The following is a 20,389-nucleotide window of genomic DNA, read 5'->3' as shown; positions in this document are numbered from 1 at the left end:
ATAAGTATGTATGTATAGGTACAACATAGTATATGCAAAGGGTTTGGTATTATCTGCAGTTTCAGGCATCCACTGGGGTTTTAGAACGTGTCCCAGTAGGTAAAGGGAAAATACTGTAATATAGAGTTTCCTAATCTGATAGCTGCCTCACCTGTTGTCACACTCACATATCCTCTTCCAGGTACACCAAACCTTCTAATGTCATATTTGCGTGTGACTGCTCTAGCTGCCAAGAAAGTCCTCCCCATCCATCTACCCCATCCTAAAATTGCTTTTTTTGCCTGTCTCCTAAATTCCTTTTCTCTTCCCTTCTCCTGTCTTTTGTTGTCTTTCTTTGTTCTCTTTCTTACATTGATGAACAGATACATTTTGGAAGAACTTGCATCCAAGATGAATATGGGAAAGGGAAAAAGGCAGGAAAGGAAAGGTAGAAATTAATAATACAGCTTTCATGCTCCAGTTTTTTCTTTCCCTAAATAAGAGACAAAAGGCAAATCATACTTCAAAATAATTAGATTTTTATTGTGAATATTTTTCCTTTCTTTTTTTTTGGTTTCTGGGACCCCTTGTAATAGCTTTTCTGATTTGTAAAATCTATCCAATGGTTACCTTGTTTTGTTTGGTTTCAAACATGTGGCCCTGCTCAGATTAGCTGACATGATGTGTATGCAAAGTCTTCTGAGTTCTTCAGAATAATAAACTGTTATAAGGAATCTCATTTGGCTAATCTAGTAGGTACAAATTTTATGGTCACAAATCTCAGATGTAAAAGAAATGCCTTTTTAAATATTCTATATAAACATAATTTCACTATCTCCCCTAAACTCTCAACAGCTGAGGACTCAAAAAACAGTATTTCTTTCAATCTATTGTCAAGTTCTGATAACACTTTGCTTTTTAATGTTATAAACATTTTATGTTTTGTAATACAGTTGAACTTACTTGGAAGTTCTAGTAGGAATTTCTATTTTTCTTAACGTTTTGGTTTTACTCACTGATTTTTATGTACAGGAAATCCTTATTACTTGTAAACTCACTTATTTGTTAAAATTCATTTGTAACCCCAAATCAATATCCACAGTGCTTTTATAATTATTCCTAGACATGTGCATATACAGAGAGGGGATAAATTTGAGGGAAACTGCCTATGTGCAGTTTCCAGCAGAGGTTACAGAAGGTGACGCTCTCTCTGCCCTTCTCATTACAGCTGTCACACTATAAGCAAGCTTCCTTTCCATACTGTATTTAGTGCCATGTTTTTCACATTTTTGTACATTTTGGTAATGATTTCACTGATTAAAATGACCCAAACATAGTGTTGAAGTACTATTGTCCAGTGTTCATAAGCACAAGAAGGCTGTGATGTGCCTTACAGAGAAAATATGTGTATTAAATAAGCTTCCTTCAGGCAAGAGTAATAGTGCCAGTGGCTGAGTTCATTGTTAATGAATCAACAATCCAGTACATCCAGAAAAAGGAGGAGAAAAATTGCTGATCTGAACACGTGGCTGCTCTAGAGAGTTCTAAAGCGTAATCACTGTGTGATGAAGCCATGGAAAAAGTGGAAAAGTGGCATAATATGTGGGTTCATGAGATGAGGATTAATTATTTAAAAAACGTAGTGGACAGCATTGTTGAGACAGTGAAAGCCAAAAAATTGTGGTAACTGACTCACACAATTCAAAAGGCCATCTGGTGTGAAAAATGTTCAGCTTGAAGGAGTAGCAATCTCTGCTATCAGGAATCTTGGGAACAATATTTTAAATATCTGCTAAATGTTATACAGGAAAAGGGTTATGTAAAAAAGCAGGTTTTCAATACCGAGACCACCTTGTTTTAAAAGGATGTTGGCAAATGAGCCTATATAATGCAAATGGTTGGGGGTCACAGGAACCTAACCCCATATTTTTGTTAGGACCAAGTACTTGCTCAGGATTCACCAATTCAGTGTTCGTGGCAACTTTATAGAACTACCACAAATAATGAGAGTCAAGTCTATGATGCTATCTTTGTGCTTAAAAATACACGTGATGTTTCTCCAAAAGGTGTACTTCTCATAATTTCTGACTCATCTGTTCCTTCCACTAATTATTCTGAAGTAGTCCCTTTCAGAATCAAAATGTTCCTTCAGAAAATATTTCCAGACCCTTCAGAAAGCTACTTAGGAAGCCAGAGTCTAGGTCCTGCAGTATAATATTTCATTCAAGTCTAGAAGTAGTGAGAGAAAGCCAGTAATTCTGGGGATGTGGTGACAGCCAAGAGGGAGCCCAGGTAAGCAACTGCTCTAAGTTCCTCCAGAGGCAGGAGGCAGCCAGCACAGAGGGACTCTGAGGAGACACAGAGACATACCCAATACTCTTATGTAATCTTCTGTAATACCAGAGAACCTCCTTCAAGGCCCAGATGATGCCATGTGCACATTTTATCACCTGCAAAGGCTAAGAGTATATATAATAGGTATTTAGTAACTATTTATTAAATAAATGAATATAAGATGGGAAAAAATGAGCCAAGAATGGACCATCTAAGTCAAAAGAGTCACCTCTACTCTTAACATTATTCCTGCTTTAGCTATCACAGTAGCAAACTAGTTAACATAAGACCAGTCATGTTAGTGATTTAATAAATTCCAGCGTAAGTCATAGTCGTGTTAGTAAATAACATCATCAAACATTTACTGTGAAAGCTAAAGCAGTTAACACAGAGAGTTTCTCAGTGGCCCCAATTTGAAACAATCAGATAGCATGAAAGGAATTTAAACAAATATTCATATTATATATAAATGTGGGTACAGCATTTATACAGTATTCTCTCCAATATCTAGCTACCTTATGCAATGATGTGCAATAACGGCAAGTATAATATTCAAACAAATATAAAAACAAGGCAATAATAAAAAAGAGTTAATCATTTTTACAACAGCCTAAGAATGGATGGTCTGGCCACTTAGACTGATACATAAATTTGCATGCAGGCCAATTTGTATTAGACTAAATGAATTCTGTAAAAATAATATGAGGGATCCCTGGGTGGCTCAGCAGTTTAGCGCCTGCCTTTGGCCGCAATCCTGGAGTCTCGGGATCGAGTCCTGCATCGGGCTCCTAGCATGGAGCCTGCTTCTCCCTCTGCCTGTGTCTCTGCCCTCCTCTCTCTCTCTCTCTCTCATGAATAAATAAAAAATAAAATAAATAAAAGTAATATGACGTTTTGTGGAGGATGGTTTTAAACGAACATATTTGTCTAGTGTCTGAATGTATAGCAGTGTGTGATTGAAAAGAAAAACAAATGTTTTTGAGAAATGAATTAATTTCTTAAAACAGATTTGAACTGGATAAAGTTCTTTTTTAGTATTTTTCTTCATTTTCATTTTGTACCTGTTAAAACAATAATACTAGTTTTTAGAAAATCTCTTTATTAAAGTTATGTAAAGAGTAGCATGAGTGGCTTTTAAATCCAAAACTAAGCTTCGACCTTCTCTCCTTAGGAAAAATGTTGTGAAAACCAGGCCATCTGCTGAGGTACTAAGTTACATTTGGCCCTCAGAATGTGTTTGACATGCTCTGTTTTAGCACTCTGTTGGATTATTAGCCCACAAAACAAGTTCACCTTGATCTTTTATGTTAAACATAAAGTAGCTCAGGGACAAAATTTGACATAAACCTATGACGCTTCCATCTAAAGAAGGCAGAAATAAAACGGAGCTGTGGGCTAGATTACAATAAAACATCAGAAGCGCCAGAAACACAAGTCTTGAAGCTCCATCAGTAAGGAAATATGGCAAGCGCCTCTCCTGAACAGAATCAAAATCACTGCTCAGCTGTAAACAACAGCAACATGCTGATGCAGGGCAACCTCCCCACCCTGACCTTATCTGGGAAGATCCGAGTGACAGTTACTTTCTTCCTTTTTCTTCTCTCTACAATTTTTAATGCTTCTTTCTTGTTGAAACTTCAGAAGTGGACTCAAAAGAAAGAGAAAGGGAAGAAGCTCTCGAGAATGAAAGTGCTTTTAAAACATCTGACCTTGGCCAACCTGTTGGAGACCCTGATTGTCATGCCACTGGATGGAATGTGGAACATTACCGTCCAATGGTATGCTGGAGAGTTCCTCTGCAAAGTCCTCAGCTATCTGAAGCTTTTCTCCATGTATGCCCCAGCCTTCATGATGGTAGTGATCAGCCTGGACCGCTCCCTGGCCATCACGAGGCCTCTAGCTATGAAAAACAATGGCAAGCTCGGACAGTCCATGATTGGCCTGGCCTGGCTCCTCAGTGGTATCTTTGCTGGACCACAGGTAAACCAGATCATGAACTTGTTAGCATATGGCAATCACAGATTTCCTATCTACACTTGAGTACTGTATGCAACATTGCATGTCAAAGGCAGTATTGTGGTATCTTGGAGAGCTTGGACTCAGGAGATTAGAGTGGAGTTTAATCCCGGCTCTGTTACCTTGGGCACATCTTTTAGCTTCTCTGGGTTTCAGTTCCTTCATTTATAAGATGGAAGTAATGCCTACGTTATGCAGCTTTCATGAAAATTAAATGAACAATGTATTAAAGTGCCTGGCATAATCTCTGGTATGTAGTAAATGCTCCTCAAAAAATGTAGCTATTGTCAAATTTGACCTCATCCCCGTCTTATTCTTTCAACTAGTTTTCTTTTTTTTTTTTTAAGAATTTATTTATTTATTAATGAGAGGCAGAAAGAGAGGCAGAGACATAGAGGCAGAGAGAGAAGTAGGCTCCATGCAGGAAGCCCAATGCAGGACTCAATCCTGGGTCCCCAGGATCATACCCCAGGCTGAAGGCAGACGCTCAACTGCTGATACACCCAGGTGTCCCTCAACTAGTTTTCCATTCACTCTGATTAATACGGTAAATTGAGAGAATTTTTAGGAACTGTGAAATTTGCACAGGTAGGAAGTGTTTATAATCTGTGTCATTTGGGACTTCTTGAGGGAAACTATCCTGTCTTGTTGCAATTTAGAATGATTCTCAACTAGTATGTTGTTCTGTAGTTTGCAGCTGGGTGGGACTGAACAAAGAGGAAAAATAAGAATCCTGGACTATTGAAATTTGAATATTTCCCTGAGCTTGACTTGAGCTTATCTGGAAGTAGGCTAGACTACAACAGGCTGTTAGCAAAATTAAAATTGTTGGTGTAGGCACAGGCCCTCTGGTATAGGCAGATACCGCCCCAGATTGCTCTCATCAGAGGCAACCTGATTAATTGGCCTGCAGAATCTGTCTTTTTCAGCATTCATATCTCTGAAGAAAATGACACATTCTTACAGATGGCAAAGATCCTTTAATGACTGATAAATAAGTTGTCCCTAGACATACCCTGATGATGAACCCAGGGTACAAGGATGTGTCGAGAAGTAATGTCAAAGTTAACTAGAATGTTCCAAAAACTGGCCACTACAAATGGAAGTTATCTAGACATTCTAAATGAGCCAGGTGGTTAAAAAAAAAATAAAGAAACAAAAACAAACAAAAAACCTGCCATGCAGAAACCACTAAATACATTAAAGCACCAGAAAGTTGGATTACCCAATTTTCCCACCAATTCCTCACTTAACTAATAGCTTTTGGATATTAGATCAATTTAATTAGGGTGTATTTTATGGCAGGAGAAATGGGAAATGCTAGTGTTTTGATTTCCCTGGAGAAAAGCATATTATAATGATTCTCACAGTGACTAAATATACAAGAATAGGTTTAGTAAATGTGTCTCTCCAAATGAGGTTATTTAGCCAAGGCTTATGCCTGAAGTTTCCATTTCATTTCTTTAAATTAAGAGTGCTCCTTACTTACTGGTTTTCTTGGGGAAGATAAGCAAGTTAGGCTCTTCACACTGAGTGTGATACTGAAACAAAGAAACAGCCCTCAAAGGAAATGTAATTCAGTTGTGGAGACAAAACTTATATAAAACTAATGCAACTATATACTAAACATTTTTTAAATCTATTACAAGTGTAAGAATAAGGAGAGATGAGTAAGAGTGGAAATGGGGAAGGAATGTTTTAAGGCTATAGGTAGGATACGTTGAGTCTTTTAAAATGAACAGTATTTGGATGGAAAAAATAAGTCAAAGATCACATGTATTTTTTAGCAAGAGTTGAAAAGTGTGCTTAATTTTCAGACTTCTCTGGCTGAAGTAAAAGATTGAGAGATAGGATGGCAGGAAATCAGATTTGGTGGTTGCTCCTTTTCTTCCACCTCATAGCACATTATTTGTCATAAAACATCATAATTATGCATTTGCTTGTCTTTGCTATTAAGGAATATACTCTAGAATGATGGAGACTCCATTAAGTTCAACTTAATTAATATTTACATTACCGAATAAGATAACTAGCAAAAATAGAAATTTAAAATGTTTGCATAATGTGATTTCTCTTCAGATCAAATAAATCCTTCACCTTTTCCTTAAACAAAAACTTCAGACGGATGAATCAGTGAATGGGGGTATGATGGACCTGTATTATAAAAGACAGTAATAATCATGGGGAAATTCTGAAATTAATGTGGGAACCATAAATCCTTTGTGAGTCCTGGGCAAGAAATAAAGTGATTTTTTAACAAAAATACTTTTAGAAAATTTACATAGACCCAAATAGACATGAGAGACAGAGAAATCTTTTCCAGCTTTTCTGGCAATGAGGTGATTAGGTTGGTAGCTAAAATAGTCTCAGAGAGAACTGATTGTAAGAGGGACGTTTCAAACAAAAAAACAAAGCTTGGCAACAAACTGGATTTAGGGAGTTAATAACCAGAAGGGTGTAAGCTACAGCTCCAATACTTTTAGCCAAGGGGTTTTAACAACCATTGAAATAGGCAGGTAGATTGAGAAAAGGAGTGTTTGCCTCTTTGTTTCTCTGTTTGTTTGACAGGGAAGGGAAGGCAGGCTCTGAAAGAGCTGAAAACATTTGCTTTAGGACATAATGTTACTAATATGAGGTCATTGTATAAGTACAGGTATTTGGAAAGTAAGTTAGGATACTGATGAAGGTCAGTTTATGATAATAACTGAAGCGCAAACCAATAACATCGGTCTCCCTTAAAGGACTGTCCCAGAGGCTATAAAAAATATATTGATTTATTAATTCAATTATTTTCATCTAAGTATATGACAGCAATAATAGAAAGGTAGTGTCAAATACTTGTCTATCTTGATGTAGTAAAAAGAAAATATGAAATTAAATTTGAATTGTTTAGGATGTTCATGTAATAGCCTGACCTCAAATACATTACTCTTCCTGAGAGATTTATGTGAAGATGGGCCACAGAAAATAATGGTATTATTTTATGGTGAAACACATGACTCATCCTTACTTTCAGCAGCCGATTAAATTTATAAAGCACTTTACTGAAGTTTCCTGAAAAAGCCCATTCTATGCAGTACATTATAGCCATGTACATATTATCCCTATCCAGTGCATCAGAGAATGTACAAAGAAGTTTGAGAGCAGTGGCAGGCAAATACTTCTGGCAGTAACCCAAAGTAAGACATCTGTACCACATACAGACCTTGAGAAAATATTTCATAAAATAAATATTCAACTGTGTTTCATTTCATTCTTTAATGTTGATTGCAACTAACCAATGGGTACAATCTGCAGTTCAAAAACAACAGTCTGCAGGGATTCATTGACTTTCCCAGGGTCAGTTGGGTTGTTGGACTCATGCCTTTTTATTAAGTCTAGGTTTTCTTTTTATTATAGCTCTCTGCTTTCTCTCTGAATAGAAGAGGTTTTGAATTCCACGACTAATGCTTACATATATTAAATGGGGAGGATAAGAGATTGAAAGGGCACATTTCTGTTTCTAGACTGGCACATACCAAGCCCTCCTCATGCTTCACCATGTAGTGGAATGAGCCCATTGACAAAGGTGCATCCTGTAGGCTAATTTACACTGAAAGGAAGACTTTAATCATCATCCTCTGGTGCATATATTAATCATCTATTACTTGAGTAATTCTATGATGGTTTGAGGATATATTTTCAGAAGTTTCAGCATAGCATAACTGAACTTTCAATTTTTTTCTTAGTAAATGGAATTTTTTAAAAAGCAAAATTCTATCTGGAGTCCCAATACATGAAACATATAAGTGGAGCTATTCTTGTTGAAGAAGGATAAGAGAGGCCAGTCTTCTGCTTGGGCATTCACTAGCCCCGTTCATGGTCTCTGAAGACCTTAGATCTCCTGCAGCAAAGCTTGGAAGGCAATGGAATAGTAGAAATGGCATGAGTATGGGTTTTAAACAAAGTTGGTTTCAAATCTCAATGCTGTCTCTTACTATCTCTGTGGCTCTGAGTAAATCACTTAACTAAATTTAAAAGAATAATGGTGAAGAATAAATTGTAAAGAATAAGATACATAAACTCACCTAGGACAAGAATTTATAATTGGACATTCCATTAATGTTCATTCCTTCCCCTCCGCCTGTTTTCACTCCTTTTGTTCATAATAGAGTTTTTGAAGTCAGGAGGGAAAATAACAGGAAATATGAGTATAAAAACTACATGATTCTTTAAGGGACAGCAAAGATAATTGCTTATATGAAGATTGATTATTTCTAATTTCTCAAATTATAGCATTCATTGTGACTGATAAGTCAGTTTAGCCAAACTACCTCCTAGTCATCAGGCTATCCTACTCATTCTGAAAGCTATATATGCCAAAGCATAATTATTTAAGTCTTGAAGGTATTATTTGTAACAGTAATATAAGGATGAATGGAAGAGGGACACCTGAGTGGCTCAGTGGTTGAGTGTCTGCCTTTGGCTCAAGTCATGATATCAGGGTCCTGGGATCGAGTCCTGCATCAGGCTCCCTACAGGGAGTCTGCTTTTCCCTCTGCCTATGTGTCTGCCTCTCTCTCTGTGTCTCTCATGAATAAATAAATAAAATCTTCAAAAGAAAAAAAAAGATGGATGGAAGGAAGAGTGAGGGATAAAGAGAGAAAGAGAGAGCAAGAAAAGAAAAAGGAAGGAAAGGAAGGGACAAACATGAAAGGAAATCTGCCTTAAAACCATGTGTGGTTAGGCTGGTAAGTGCATGTTGAGGAGAAAACATTTCCTGAATTAGGTGTGTTTATATCTAATCAAAAATCATATGGTTTCCAATGGCAATCATCTCCCACCACAAGAATCATTTGCAGAAGTTCATACCACTAGTTTTTCTGTGTTAACTGGAGGATTACATGCTGACAGGATTTAAATTCTATCATTAACCCAGGTTGGAAGGCAAGATAGATGAGACGTCCTTTGGTCTTTGGTGTAAAGATATGTGATCTGAAGCTGTATAGAGGCTTGCCTTGACACACAGAATGCACCTGATAGGACTAGAATGCACTTCTGAACTTGACAGGCAGCTTAAATTCAACAAATACTCAACACACATATACAATATGCCAAGAACTATACTAGAACATAGAGTAGCATGCTAATAACATAAATAACACCAATAAACATAAATAAATAACAACAATAATGATGATGGTGATGACAAATATTGAAGAGATAAATATGTGTCAAGAATTGTGCTAAATCCTTTTGCTGCACTATTTCATATAAGGCTCCCCCAAACCCTATATATTGTATACAGTTATTATCTTGATTTTATTCACACAGAAACTAAGATTAAGAAAATTATATAAAATGCCCATGATTACTGTCTAGTAAGTGCAGGTGTCAGTACCAATTAACTCCATACCCAGAGCTATTGGCTACTACACTGGATCACACTACACAATATCGTCTATTTCCTTTATTCTTGTAGGAGGCTAGAGAAGGAAAAGGCAGGAAAGTCTTAAATTGAGAACAGATAGTTAAGAGCTATCAGGAAAAAAACACATGGTAAACATTTATAAATGTATAAATAAATATATATGAATACACGTTTATAAGTTGTGTGTCTTGAAATTTTTATAAAAATAACGGTTATGGTTATTACTTATATGGCACTACGTGCCAGGCATTTTTCTAAATGCTTTGCAAGCATTAACCCATTTAGCTGTCTTGCCAGCTCCTAGAAGTAAATACTACTAATATCTCCTATTTTATAGATGAGAAAGTTGAAGCACATCATCTAAAGATAATTACAACGGGAAAAGATTTGGTGATAACGTAGCCTGGGGTAAGGTGAGGGTGAAGACAATAAGAAGCATCTGCAAATGACTGTAAAGAAGAAAAACAGATTGTTCTCGTTTATGGCAAAATAAAGCAAATACTTATGAGACCTGGGGCCAAGGATAAGAAAGAAGAAACTAAGAAATTAAAGAATTATAATCCAAAGACAAAAAACAAAACACTGAAGTAAAATGGATCTCTATATTAATCATTCTAATGAACGTGGATTTCGAGCACAAAATAAACTGAACCTAGCCTAAAACAATTCAAGGGCGAGTAAGATTCTGTGTTACTGTCACACTCTTCTGTATCACTCTTTTAGAACTTACAACAATCTACCTTGTGTGACAGGTGTCACATACATGCTTTAGCTCCCCTACCAAATTTAAATTCTCTGATAGCAGGATATATCTGGTTCATCTTTTATGACAGAGAGCACCAGGATAGTTTTTCATCAAGAAGGTGCTTTAACAATAAGCATTTGGGCCACCTGCTTGGCTCAGTCAGTTAAGCAACCAATTCTTAATTTTGGCTCTGGGTCATGATCTCAGAGTTGTGAGATCAAGTCCTGTGGTGGGCTCTGCACTGGGTGTAGAGCCTGCTTAAGATTCTCTCTTTCTCTTCTTCTGCCCCTCCCCACTATGCACTTGCTCTCTTGAAAATAATAATAATAATAATAATAATAATAATAATAATAATGAAGAAGAAGAAGAGGAAGAAGAAGAAGAAGAAGAAGAAGAAGAAGAAGAAGAAGAAGAAGAAGAAGAAGAAGAAGAAGAAGAAGAAGAAGAAGAAGAAGAAGAAGAATATTGAGGGAAGCCTGAGTGGGTCAGTGGTTGAGTATCTGCCTTTGGCTCAGGGCATGATCCTGGAGGTCCTGGGATCCAGTCCCACATCCCGCTCCTTGCAGGGAGTCTGCTTCTCCCTCTGTCTGTCTCTGTCACTCCTTCTGTGTCTCTCATGAATAAGTAAATAAAATCTTTTTTAAAATTGAATTATAAAGTATATTAAATAAAGATATTAAAGATAACCATTAGTTCAAATCATAGCACTTAATTTGTCATTTTACTGAAAGTTTCATAATGATTTAAAAACATGAAATATTAAAGTGAAAATGTGGCAGAGTAGTGCAGAACACAAAGTCAACTTGGTTCATCTGGGTCCAAGGATGGTTGGGAAGATGGGGAAAGAAGTAGCTAAGGTTTTAAAGAAATACTAGATTCTCAGGTTCTATGTGAAGTAACCCAAAGACTTCAACTCACAACATCTGTTGGATCAAATTCAAAACTGAGTTTTAAATAAGGGCAGGTTGCAAGGCAGTATAGAAAATTTAAATGGTTCCTTCGTGATGTGGAAAAAGTGGATTGTAAAGTAGAATCAATTGAAGTGGTGTTGGAGTTTCTGAACTTTAAATTTGATGATATGGTCATTGGGCGCTCTCTAGTGGATTAATTTAAAAATAACTGTTTTGCCCTTGAAAAAAGATCTGAAACTGAAAATCAACATTTTAATTACAAATAAAAGATTCAGCATTATGTTTTATATTACGTTTACTTATATTTTATTTATGGTATGTTATATTTATACCTTTTAAAAATCTTCTACTCTACAAGCAAAGAAAGGAAATACAGCATTTTTTTAAGGCACACTTAACTCCCATTCCAATGCCCCAAAGAGGAAAGAAATCCGGGGCCTGCTGATTAATTAAGCTAAATTAAAATTTATTAATTGAGTCAGAAACTTTTAAAAGTCAATACTGTCTCTCATTTGCTTAAAATTTTTTAAAATCCTGTAACATTTTTGTTTTAATTTATTTGCTATTAATTTTACAGTGCTTGGGCATGCTTTTCATTTTAATAATGTGTCACAGTAAAAGGAAGTTTCTCAGTGGAGAAACTTAGAAATGACTGGATAACAAGTGTGCTTCATAAATGGGGAAGGAATGAGTAAGTAGACACTTATCATTAGAACTTGTTTTTGACAACTACTTGAAACATTTCTTAAGTAGTTGATTCAATTTGTGATTTTAAAAAACATAATTTAATACTTAATGAAAGGTTGCAATAATCATGAAGACTTCTGGAATAGCTTTCCTTCAGCTTCCCCAATATTAACATTTTACTGCATCCATTTATTTGCTTTGTTTCATATATACATTTTTTTCCGAACTGTTTAAAAGTGAATCCAGATATGATGTCCCTTTAAAAAATACTTCAATGTGTTTTTTCTGGCATATACCCACATTACAAGTATCAAAATCAGGAAATTAGCACTGAAAAAATATGATTATTTAATCTATATAACTTATTCATATCTCACCAAATGTCCCAATAATGTCCCTTTTAATAAAAGAAAATCCAAGATTATGCATTCAATTCAGTTGCCACATCTTCTTAGCCTCCTTTAAATTAGAACCATTCCTCAGTCTCTCTTTGTGTCTCACAACATTGACATTTTTTAAGAGTATAGGCCACTTATTTTGTAGAATGCCCCTCTATTTGAGTTTGTCTGATGTTTTCTCATGGTTAAATTTAAGTTATGCACTTTAAACAGAAATACCAAAGTAGTGGTGGTGAATACTTCTCAATGCATTATATAAGGAAGCAGCTGCTGTCCAATGGTTCCATTATTGGCAATGTTAATTTAATCATTTGGTTATTTTTGTACTGTCAAGTTATTAATTTACTCTTCATAATGACTAAGTAACTTGCAGGTATATATTTAGAAATTATATAAATATCCTGCTTTACTCAAAATTCGCCCATGTTTTTACTATCCATTGATGATTCTTACCTGAATCACTTATCATTACCATTCAGTAATCACTACTTTCATTATTCCTAATACATTTATTAGTTTGCTTTCTATAATAAATAGGTTCTTTCCCCTCTCCTCATTTCTTTGTTGTTATTGTTTCATAATTTATATCAGCGTGGACTCAAGGATTCTTACTTTATTCAATGGTTAATCATGCCTTTTTATCAGGGTTTGGTTTTTTGGTGTTTGGGTTTTGTTCTCAATGCTTATGCTGTCCCAGATTTGGCCAATGGGAGTTCTTTCAAGGTGGCTCCAGACCTCTTTGGACATGCTCCATTATTCTTTTAGTACTTTTGCATTTTGGGCACAAGCTGTTCCAAGCACCTGTTGTAGTTTGTCTATGCCAGCCTTGAGAATCATTCACTTTTCCAATGAGCTCTGGTGCTCTTTGATAGAGAATGGTATTTAGACAACGAAATCCAGGTACAAAATGTGTTTATTGCTACTAGGATGTTCCTAGCCTCCTAGAAGACAAAGCTACAAAATAAACACACACACACACACACACACACACACACACATACATAAATATACCTAGAAATATTTCTTACCTTTTATGCAGGTGTATAGGACTCCATTGTGTGGTCCACCCCATTTTATTCAGCTACTGTTCTATGTTATTTTCAAGTTTTTCAATTACAAACAATAACAACCTTCTGCCTATGTATTTTCATATAATGGAGGTAGGAGTGTATCTTCTGAGTAAATACCTGGATGTCAGATTGCTGGGTCAAAGGTAAATGCATATATAGATATGTCACTTATTGCCAAATTCTTCTCCATAGGGGTTGTGCCAATTTGCATTCCCACTAAGCAGTGTGGGAGAGTATCTATTTCCCCACAATCCGCCCTCATATGAGAATGTGTTGCTATTTTTCATTTTTGCCAATTTTGAGAATGAAAAATGCCATTTCAGTATAGCCTTAACCGGCATTTTTTTAAATCACAAATGAGGTTGAACATCTTTTCATATGCCAAAGGGGACTGCTATATCTTTTTTTGTGAATAGCCTATTCATGTCTTTTGACCATTTTAATGGGGTTTTCTGTCTCAAAAAAGTAAAATTTAAATATGTATTTGGGGGGCACATTCTAACCACTGGACACAGTTTTGGGTGCTGCAGATACAATGATAGACAAAATCACTTGCAAAAACTTTACTCAGCATAATTATATCTGATAATGAAATACAAACAGAATTTAAATCCTTGGTTGATGATTGTTCTGTTAGTTTGAAATAATTTCGAAAAAAAATAAAATCCTATAGATTCATTCACATTATCCAAATATATTTTAAGTTAAGATCCATTTACAACTTTTTACTGAAGGGTCAAAAGGATAGTATCAAGAAGCTGAGCCCTTGCTTTCGGTAACATGTTCAAAGGCCTGCAGAAGACAAAAGGAAAAAGCTTTCAAGAAAATATGCAAATAGTGTTTGAAAGAAAGTAATGCCACTCTCTGATTTTTTTTTCTTTTCTCATACAGTTGTACATCTTCAGGATGATCCACTTAGCAGATAGCTCTGGACAGACAGAGGGTTTCTCCCAATGTGTAACACACTGCAGTTTTCCACAATGGTGGCATCAAGCCTTTTATAACTTCTTCACCTTCAGCTGCCTCTTCATCATCCCTCTTTTCATCACGTTAATCTGCAATGCAAAAATCATATTTACTCTGACACGAGTCCTTCATCAGGATCCCCATGGTACGTATTTCTTAGATTTGGTGTTCATTGTGGGTAAACAGATTTTAACAGCAATGTTCACAGCAGAGTGGCATGTACAAGGTGCCAGATACTGTTCAAAGCAGTTTGCATATTTAATACAGTAACTCCAAGAGCTAATACTTATATTATACTTTTACTATCCTCAGTTTACAGATGAAGTAATTTGGTATCTCCCAATGTTCCAAAGTTGTACCGTGAAATTAAAAATGAAATAACAATTTTCTCATTTTACCCAAGATACGAATTGGCAAATTGCTCCTGCTGGGCCACCACAACACTATGCCAAACGCCTGATTTCTAGAATACCACAAAGCACGCCTCGTCAAATGGTAGTCAAAGACTTGCTAAGGTTAAGCTGTTCCATTTCCCACTCAGATCCCCTTTTCCACACAACATAACTGTATACATGTATGCATGTGTGTCTTGTGTGAAATACTCTTGAATATGGAGTTGACTCTTTCATCTGAATCTTCACAGCTGTGGTTGTACCTTTTTTGCTTCAGTAATCCAGAGTAGTCTCGAAAACTAAATTTATGAATTTGCTAATTAAACGTGGCTATATTGGCCTGACGTCCAAAAGACATGTTTTCAATGGCATGGTGCATAGTTAAACGTGGTACAACTTAACAGGAAAATCATCTTAATTACTGTAGCATGATTACTAATCTCAGCAGATATTTTCTCAAGGAAATAATTGTGGAAATGCTCTATAATAAATACTTGAGCAGTTCCCAGCACAAAATGGGTATTTGATACTTCTTAAGTATACAAAAACATTTGCCCTCAAAATCTTATCCCAGAGAAATTCAGTTCTATAAGGGATATCTAAGAAGGCCATATGGAGAATAAGAAGATAAATCCCAAATAGGGATTAATCTGAAGAAATGTGAGCTAGGCAGAAGCAGAGAAATAAAACAGCAGAGGCAAGGAGCAATAGTTCAATATTACTAACACAGATTTAGTTAATTAATCTTTTCTCTATTCAACCAATATGTATTAACTACTCAATATTGCTGGAAATGGTGATAGATGTGGATACCGCAGTGGATAAAACAGCCCACTAACTATCCTGCTTTCATGGAGTCTACAGTCTTGCAGAAGACGGTATAACAGTAAACCAATAATGATATGTGATGATATTTCAAAAGAGGTCGAAGGACAGTTATAGGAGGTTGAACATTTTTTCAGATTCAGCCCCTGTGCTAAGCCAAGATGCTTCCCTAAATGTGTCCATTCCTATTGATTGCTTTATTACTTATATCATTAGAGTTTACAGATACTGAGGATTAAATGAAATAATGTGTGAAAAGAACAAGGCCCATAGCAAGGTACACAGTAAATGATAATTAGGTTTGTATGACAGAAATCCATAACCTACCTGTTCTCAATAAATTACTGACTTTAACATTTGTAGTCAAAAATTAATTTTATAATTAAAACATCATGCACGCAAATGTTTTCATCCATATTTCCATTCTTTTGTGATCAGTGAATAAGAAGTTGCAAAATGGTTGCTTCTGAATAGCATGATCTATGTCCCTCATGAAACATACAGCATGGGAAAGGCATTTTTTGCTTCAAAATAGCAGTTCTGGCGTATGAAATACAAGAACAGATTTTGAGCACTTTAAAACTGCAGTTAAGAACTATGTGCTAAATTTCATGCAAGCAGCCTGTGAGTGTCAAAAATTCCATTAAACCCTAGTGAATTTACACACACACACACCATATGTGACAAACACACACACCTCACATACACCACACAGATGGCACACATACAAGCTTCACACATACATCACCCACACACCTACATGTGGACTTTAAGCGATTTACTGATATGAAAAGGGAAATTGTTTTGAATATCATAGAGAGAAGCACATGGTTGAGAAAGATAATTTTGGACATACACTTTCATCCATACGTGATTCTTATTATCTTTACTGTCAGAGATAGTAAGTATGGTTCTGTGTAAACACACAATTCAATTTAGCTCAACTTTAGTCTACTCTCAAATTTATGTTTTAAGAGTTTGAGTACCCATACATTTCAAATCCAAATTATTTGGTGGAAATTTATTTTTAAGAACACTGCTATCTTTTAATCTTTTTTATTTGTTATGTGACATAGGGGAAAACTTGGAATATTAAACATTAAAGAAAATTTTCAAACAAATTTTCATTATGAAAAATATTGGAATTTGTTCCCTATTCCATTAATTAGTTTGAATTAGTGAATCTCTCTTTCTTTTTTTCCATGTTGGTTTTGTAATAAAACTGGTCTTTAAATATCTACTTTTTTCTCTATCTAACAGAATTACAACTGAATCAGTCCAAGAATAATATACCAAGAGCTCGGCTGAGGACCTTGAAAATGACAGTTGCATTTGCCACTTCGTTTACTGTGTGCTGGACTCCCTACTATGTTCTAGGAATTTGGTACTGGTTTGATCCTGAAATGTTAAACAGGGTGTCAGATCCAGTAAATCACTTCTTCTTTCTTTTTGCTCTTTTAAATCCATGCTTTGATCCACTTATATATGGATATTTCTCTCTGTAATTGATAGTCTATGTAGGAAGCCATATAAAGAAGAGCAAGGTGGTAAATTTCATCAAATGGAATAATAAACACAAAGGTCGCAGCACATTTACGGATAAACAGAGTTTAAGATTATATTAACATCCTTTTTCTTTTTGAAAACACATTGTCAGAAACTCAAATGCAAATAAAAATCACAAACACAAAGAAAAAGAAAATTCAAGAAAAATAATAAAATATTCCCTCATAATCATAAACCTCTGAATTCAAGAAAAATAATAAAATATTCCCTCATAATCATAAACTTCTGAATTAATCTGTCCCCTTTCTGGGCTTCTGAATTAATCTGTCCCCTTTCTGGGTTTCTATAACACATTACATAGGTTTCTTATTACTTTCTCCTTGTCTAATTATGTATAAAAATTTTAAATAGCCATGGCCTAAGGCATTGAGACTCCAAAAAGTAAGGCTGAGGGCTGCCTGGGTGGCTCAGCAGTTTAGTGCCACCTTCAGCCTAGGGTGTAATCCTGGAGACCAGGGATGGAGTCCCATGTCGGGCTCCCTGCATGGAGCCTGCTTCTCCCTCTGCCTGTGTCTCTGTCTCTCTCTCTCTCTCTATCTCTCTCTCTCGTATAAATAAATTTTTTTAAAAATTTTTAAAAAAGACAAAAAGTAAGGCTGGGAATCTACAACACAGCCTTAACCTAGGCATGCCTTTAAGAGTTTTTTTTCCAAGGAGCCTAGCAGCAGTTATATCTTATGCTCCAATAATACGCAAAGCACAGAAAATTTCCCTGTCCATAGGATCAATTTTCCTTCCTCTGGTTAAAAAAATGCAACAAATATAATTTTTTCTTTGATTTCAAAAGCATTCTGAAGTTTTAAGTATTCAGCAACCAACTCACCAACCATTCCACCAATGTGATAAAATTTACAAGTAGTTCTCCTTTATCCCAGTCTTTATCCCAGTGGAACAGTGTGAAGCGCCTTCATAAAAAGAGGAGGGGTAGAGGGATTAGTATTTGGACAAAGGTTAGAACATTCCTCTAGGCTGTAGTCAGTGGAGTTCGTGGTGATTACCTGTAGTAATAACATTGTTTTTAATACAATCAAGAAAAGATTGATTATGTTTTATATATAATATGCACTCTATTTTAATATGAGAGATTTTTTCCATCTTCTGATTTTACTAAATCTATAATCCAAAAGTCACTGAGAAAAACAAATCAAGCAAATGCACAAGTGAAAAGATATTTGATACATAAGAAGCACACTGAAAATGACAGTGTGCTTTAATATATACAGGTCAAAGAAATCAACAAAGTATTGAGAAAAGGAAAAGAAAATTTGTAAATGGTAAGTAACACTTACTGATATTCACATTAAGTGATGGTTTTCAAAATATACGGGCACAAACCTCTTTTAATTCAGGCCTGTTTCTACCTGTTCCATGAAAAAAGGGGAGGATGAAAATTAGGAAACTGCAATATACACAACGAAAAAAGTTTATAAAGAACTTTAAAGAAATTCAGCCATCCTTTAACTTCTTCCTAAAAAATAGGTAAAATACTATTATATTCATATGAGGTATGTAGTGCCACCCAAAGACAAAATGCAATTTCCAATTTTCTAGGGCATAGAGAACTGTGGAAAGTAAATTACTAATTAGACTAATGTAATCTTTCCTTATTTTTCTCTTCTCATACATATTCTTCAGTGTAGTTGTGTGTGTATGTTGTGTGTTTCCACAGCCTATATTATTTTCTAATTTCCACTTCCACTAATCTGTTTGTCACCATTCAGCTCCTTCCTTCTACTCTTTCATTCATATTTTCTTTTTTACTAAGCCCATACCTTTAATTCATCAATCCATGTGCCAACTCTACAGTTGAATTGGTCAAGGCTCAATTCAAGGCATCGAGAAACATATAATGTTTTGAAATGCTCAAAATTAACTTTTAAGGCATGTATATTGATACCAAGATTTAATAGTTCTACCAAATGACACAATAATATTGGTAAGTCACAACAAAACCAATTTTCTTCTTTAATCTTTATCATATACTTATTCCTAATTTGATACAATTCTTACTTCCAGACTTAAAGGCAAAACAACAAACATATAAACATATATAAGATATGATTTAAGGGCTTTATTAGATATGTGTTTAATGAACACATGCCAGCTTGGCTCTTAGAATCTCCAGAAATTGTTCTATTTAGATATGCTCTCAGGCATTTTTTGATACTAACTAAAGGGCTATTCAAAATTTGGTGTAGGGGTTAGTAACCTATGGTCCATGCACAAAATTATATTTCAATGCAACTGTTTTTCTTTTATTTCTATTTGTATTATTTTATGCATTTAAAAACATTATCCTAAAAGACATTTATAGGCCAAACCAGACTGCCAAAGGAGCTCATGTCACAAAAAAGGTTGAGTTCCTTATTGATTTTGTATAAAAAAGCTTTTTACAATAAAATTTTATCAGAATGTATTCATTTGCTTATAAGCACGCATAATAATATTAATATTAGATTATTTCAATTTGATTACTCACCACTTCAGATTTAAAAATTTTTCTAAAGCTCAATATGTAATTAAAAACTTTTCAGAAATAAGTATATTATATAAATATAATATAAATTGAATTGTAATATAAATTATAATATGGATTTAAATTAAAATTTATAGCTCAAAAGGTAAATGTGGCTTTAAATTAAAGATATATACCATTCAACAGAGACTATTCAATACATTTGATATTCCAGTCATTTACTCAATTTTCAATCATAACAAAAGATGAAGATTCCTTGTAAAAAAAAAAGGATATATTCTGTAGAATGAATTCAGAATTCTATCTGGGTTGTCTCCTTTATGTAGCATATAAAATTGGGTATAGCTTGGGTTCCTCTTGCAAGTCAATTTAGTAAACAAATGACATAAATGAATGACAATGAATTGAACAAAGACTGCACTAATTCAATTTCAGCCTAAGAAACAGAGCTATAACAGCTGAGAAGGAAAAAAATAAACTATAAGAGAAATGGGTGTCATAAATATTACTTTCCAAGGACCATATATCAGTGTAAATGAGCTAGGAATGTCCTTAAAGTGACCTGGTCTCAGAATTTACTTTGTAGTCATAAAGAGATAATACTTATGGACAAG

At 35.0% G+C, this 20,389-nt stretch overlaps 1 protein-coding gene and 1 long non-coding RNA gene across 3 annotated transcripts; one reads left to right on the top strand and one right to left on the bottom strand.

Annotated features, from left to right (window-relative positions):
- Positions 1-3,642: 3,642 nt before the first annotated feature.
- On the top strand, positions 3,643-17,549 carry GNRHR (gonadotropin releasing hormone receptor). The gene is made up of 3 exons (XM_072775224.1): positions 3,643-4,293; positions 14,442-14,661; positions 16,994-17,549. The coding sequence occupies exons 1-3, from the start codon at positions 3,775-3,777 to the stop codon at positions 17,236-17,238; spliced, it is 984 nt and encodes a 327-aa protein (XP_072631325.1). The 5' UTR covers positions 3,643-3,774; the 3' UTR covers positions 17,239-17,549.
- On the bottom strand, positions 13,865-19,793 carry LOC140604147 (uncharacterized). 2 transcript variants are annotated; one of them, XR_012007175.1, is made up of 4 exons: positions 18,589-19,793; positions 18,153-18,297; positions 16,061-16,273; positions 13,865-14,605 (listed from the first exon to the last, which is right to left on the bottom strand). It is a non-coding gene; the product is annotated as an uncharacterized lncRNA (long non-coding RNA). The 2 variants fall into 2 exon arrangements; XR_012007174.1 differs by having other exon boundaries at positions 13,867-14,605; positions 18,153-19,790.
- Positions 19,794-20,389: the final 596 nt, after the last annotated feature.

Source organism: Canis lupus, chromosome 14 (assembly GCF_048164855.1).
Source record: "Canis lupus baileyi chromosome 14, mCanLup2.hap1, whole genome shotgun sequence".
In the NCBI taxonomy this organism is placed as follows: Eukaryota; Metazoa; Chordata; class Mammalia; order Carnivora; family Canidae; genus Canis; species Canis lupus.
This window is presented reverse-complemented; position numbering and strand designations above follow the sequence as displayed.

What these genes read in the sequence shown, in the direction of transcription:
- GNRHR (XM_072775224.1), top strand. Translation starts at nt 3,775, where the DNA reads ATGGCAAGCGCCTCTCCTGAACAGAATCAAAATCACTGCTCAGCTGTA. An exon ending in GTATCTTTGCTGGACCACAG is followed by an intron (nt 4,294 to 14,441) that starts GTAAACCAGATC and finishes TTTCTCATACAG; the next exon opens with TTGTACATCTTCAGGATGAT. An exon ending in CCTTCATCAGGATCCCCATG is followed by an intron (nt 14,662 to 16,993) that starts GTACGTATTTCT and finishes TCTATCTAACAG; the next exon opens with AATTACAACTGAATCAGTCC.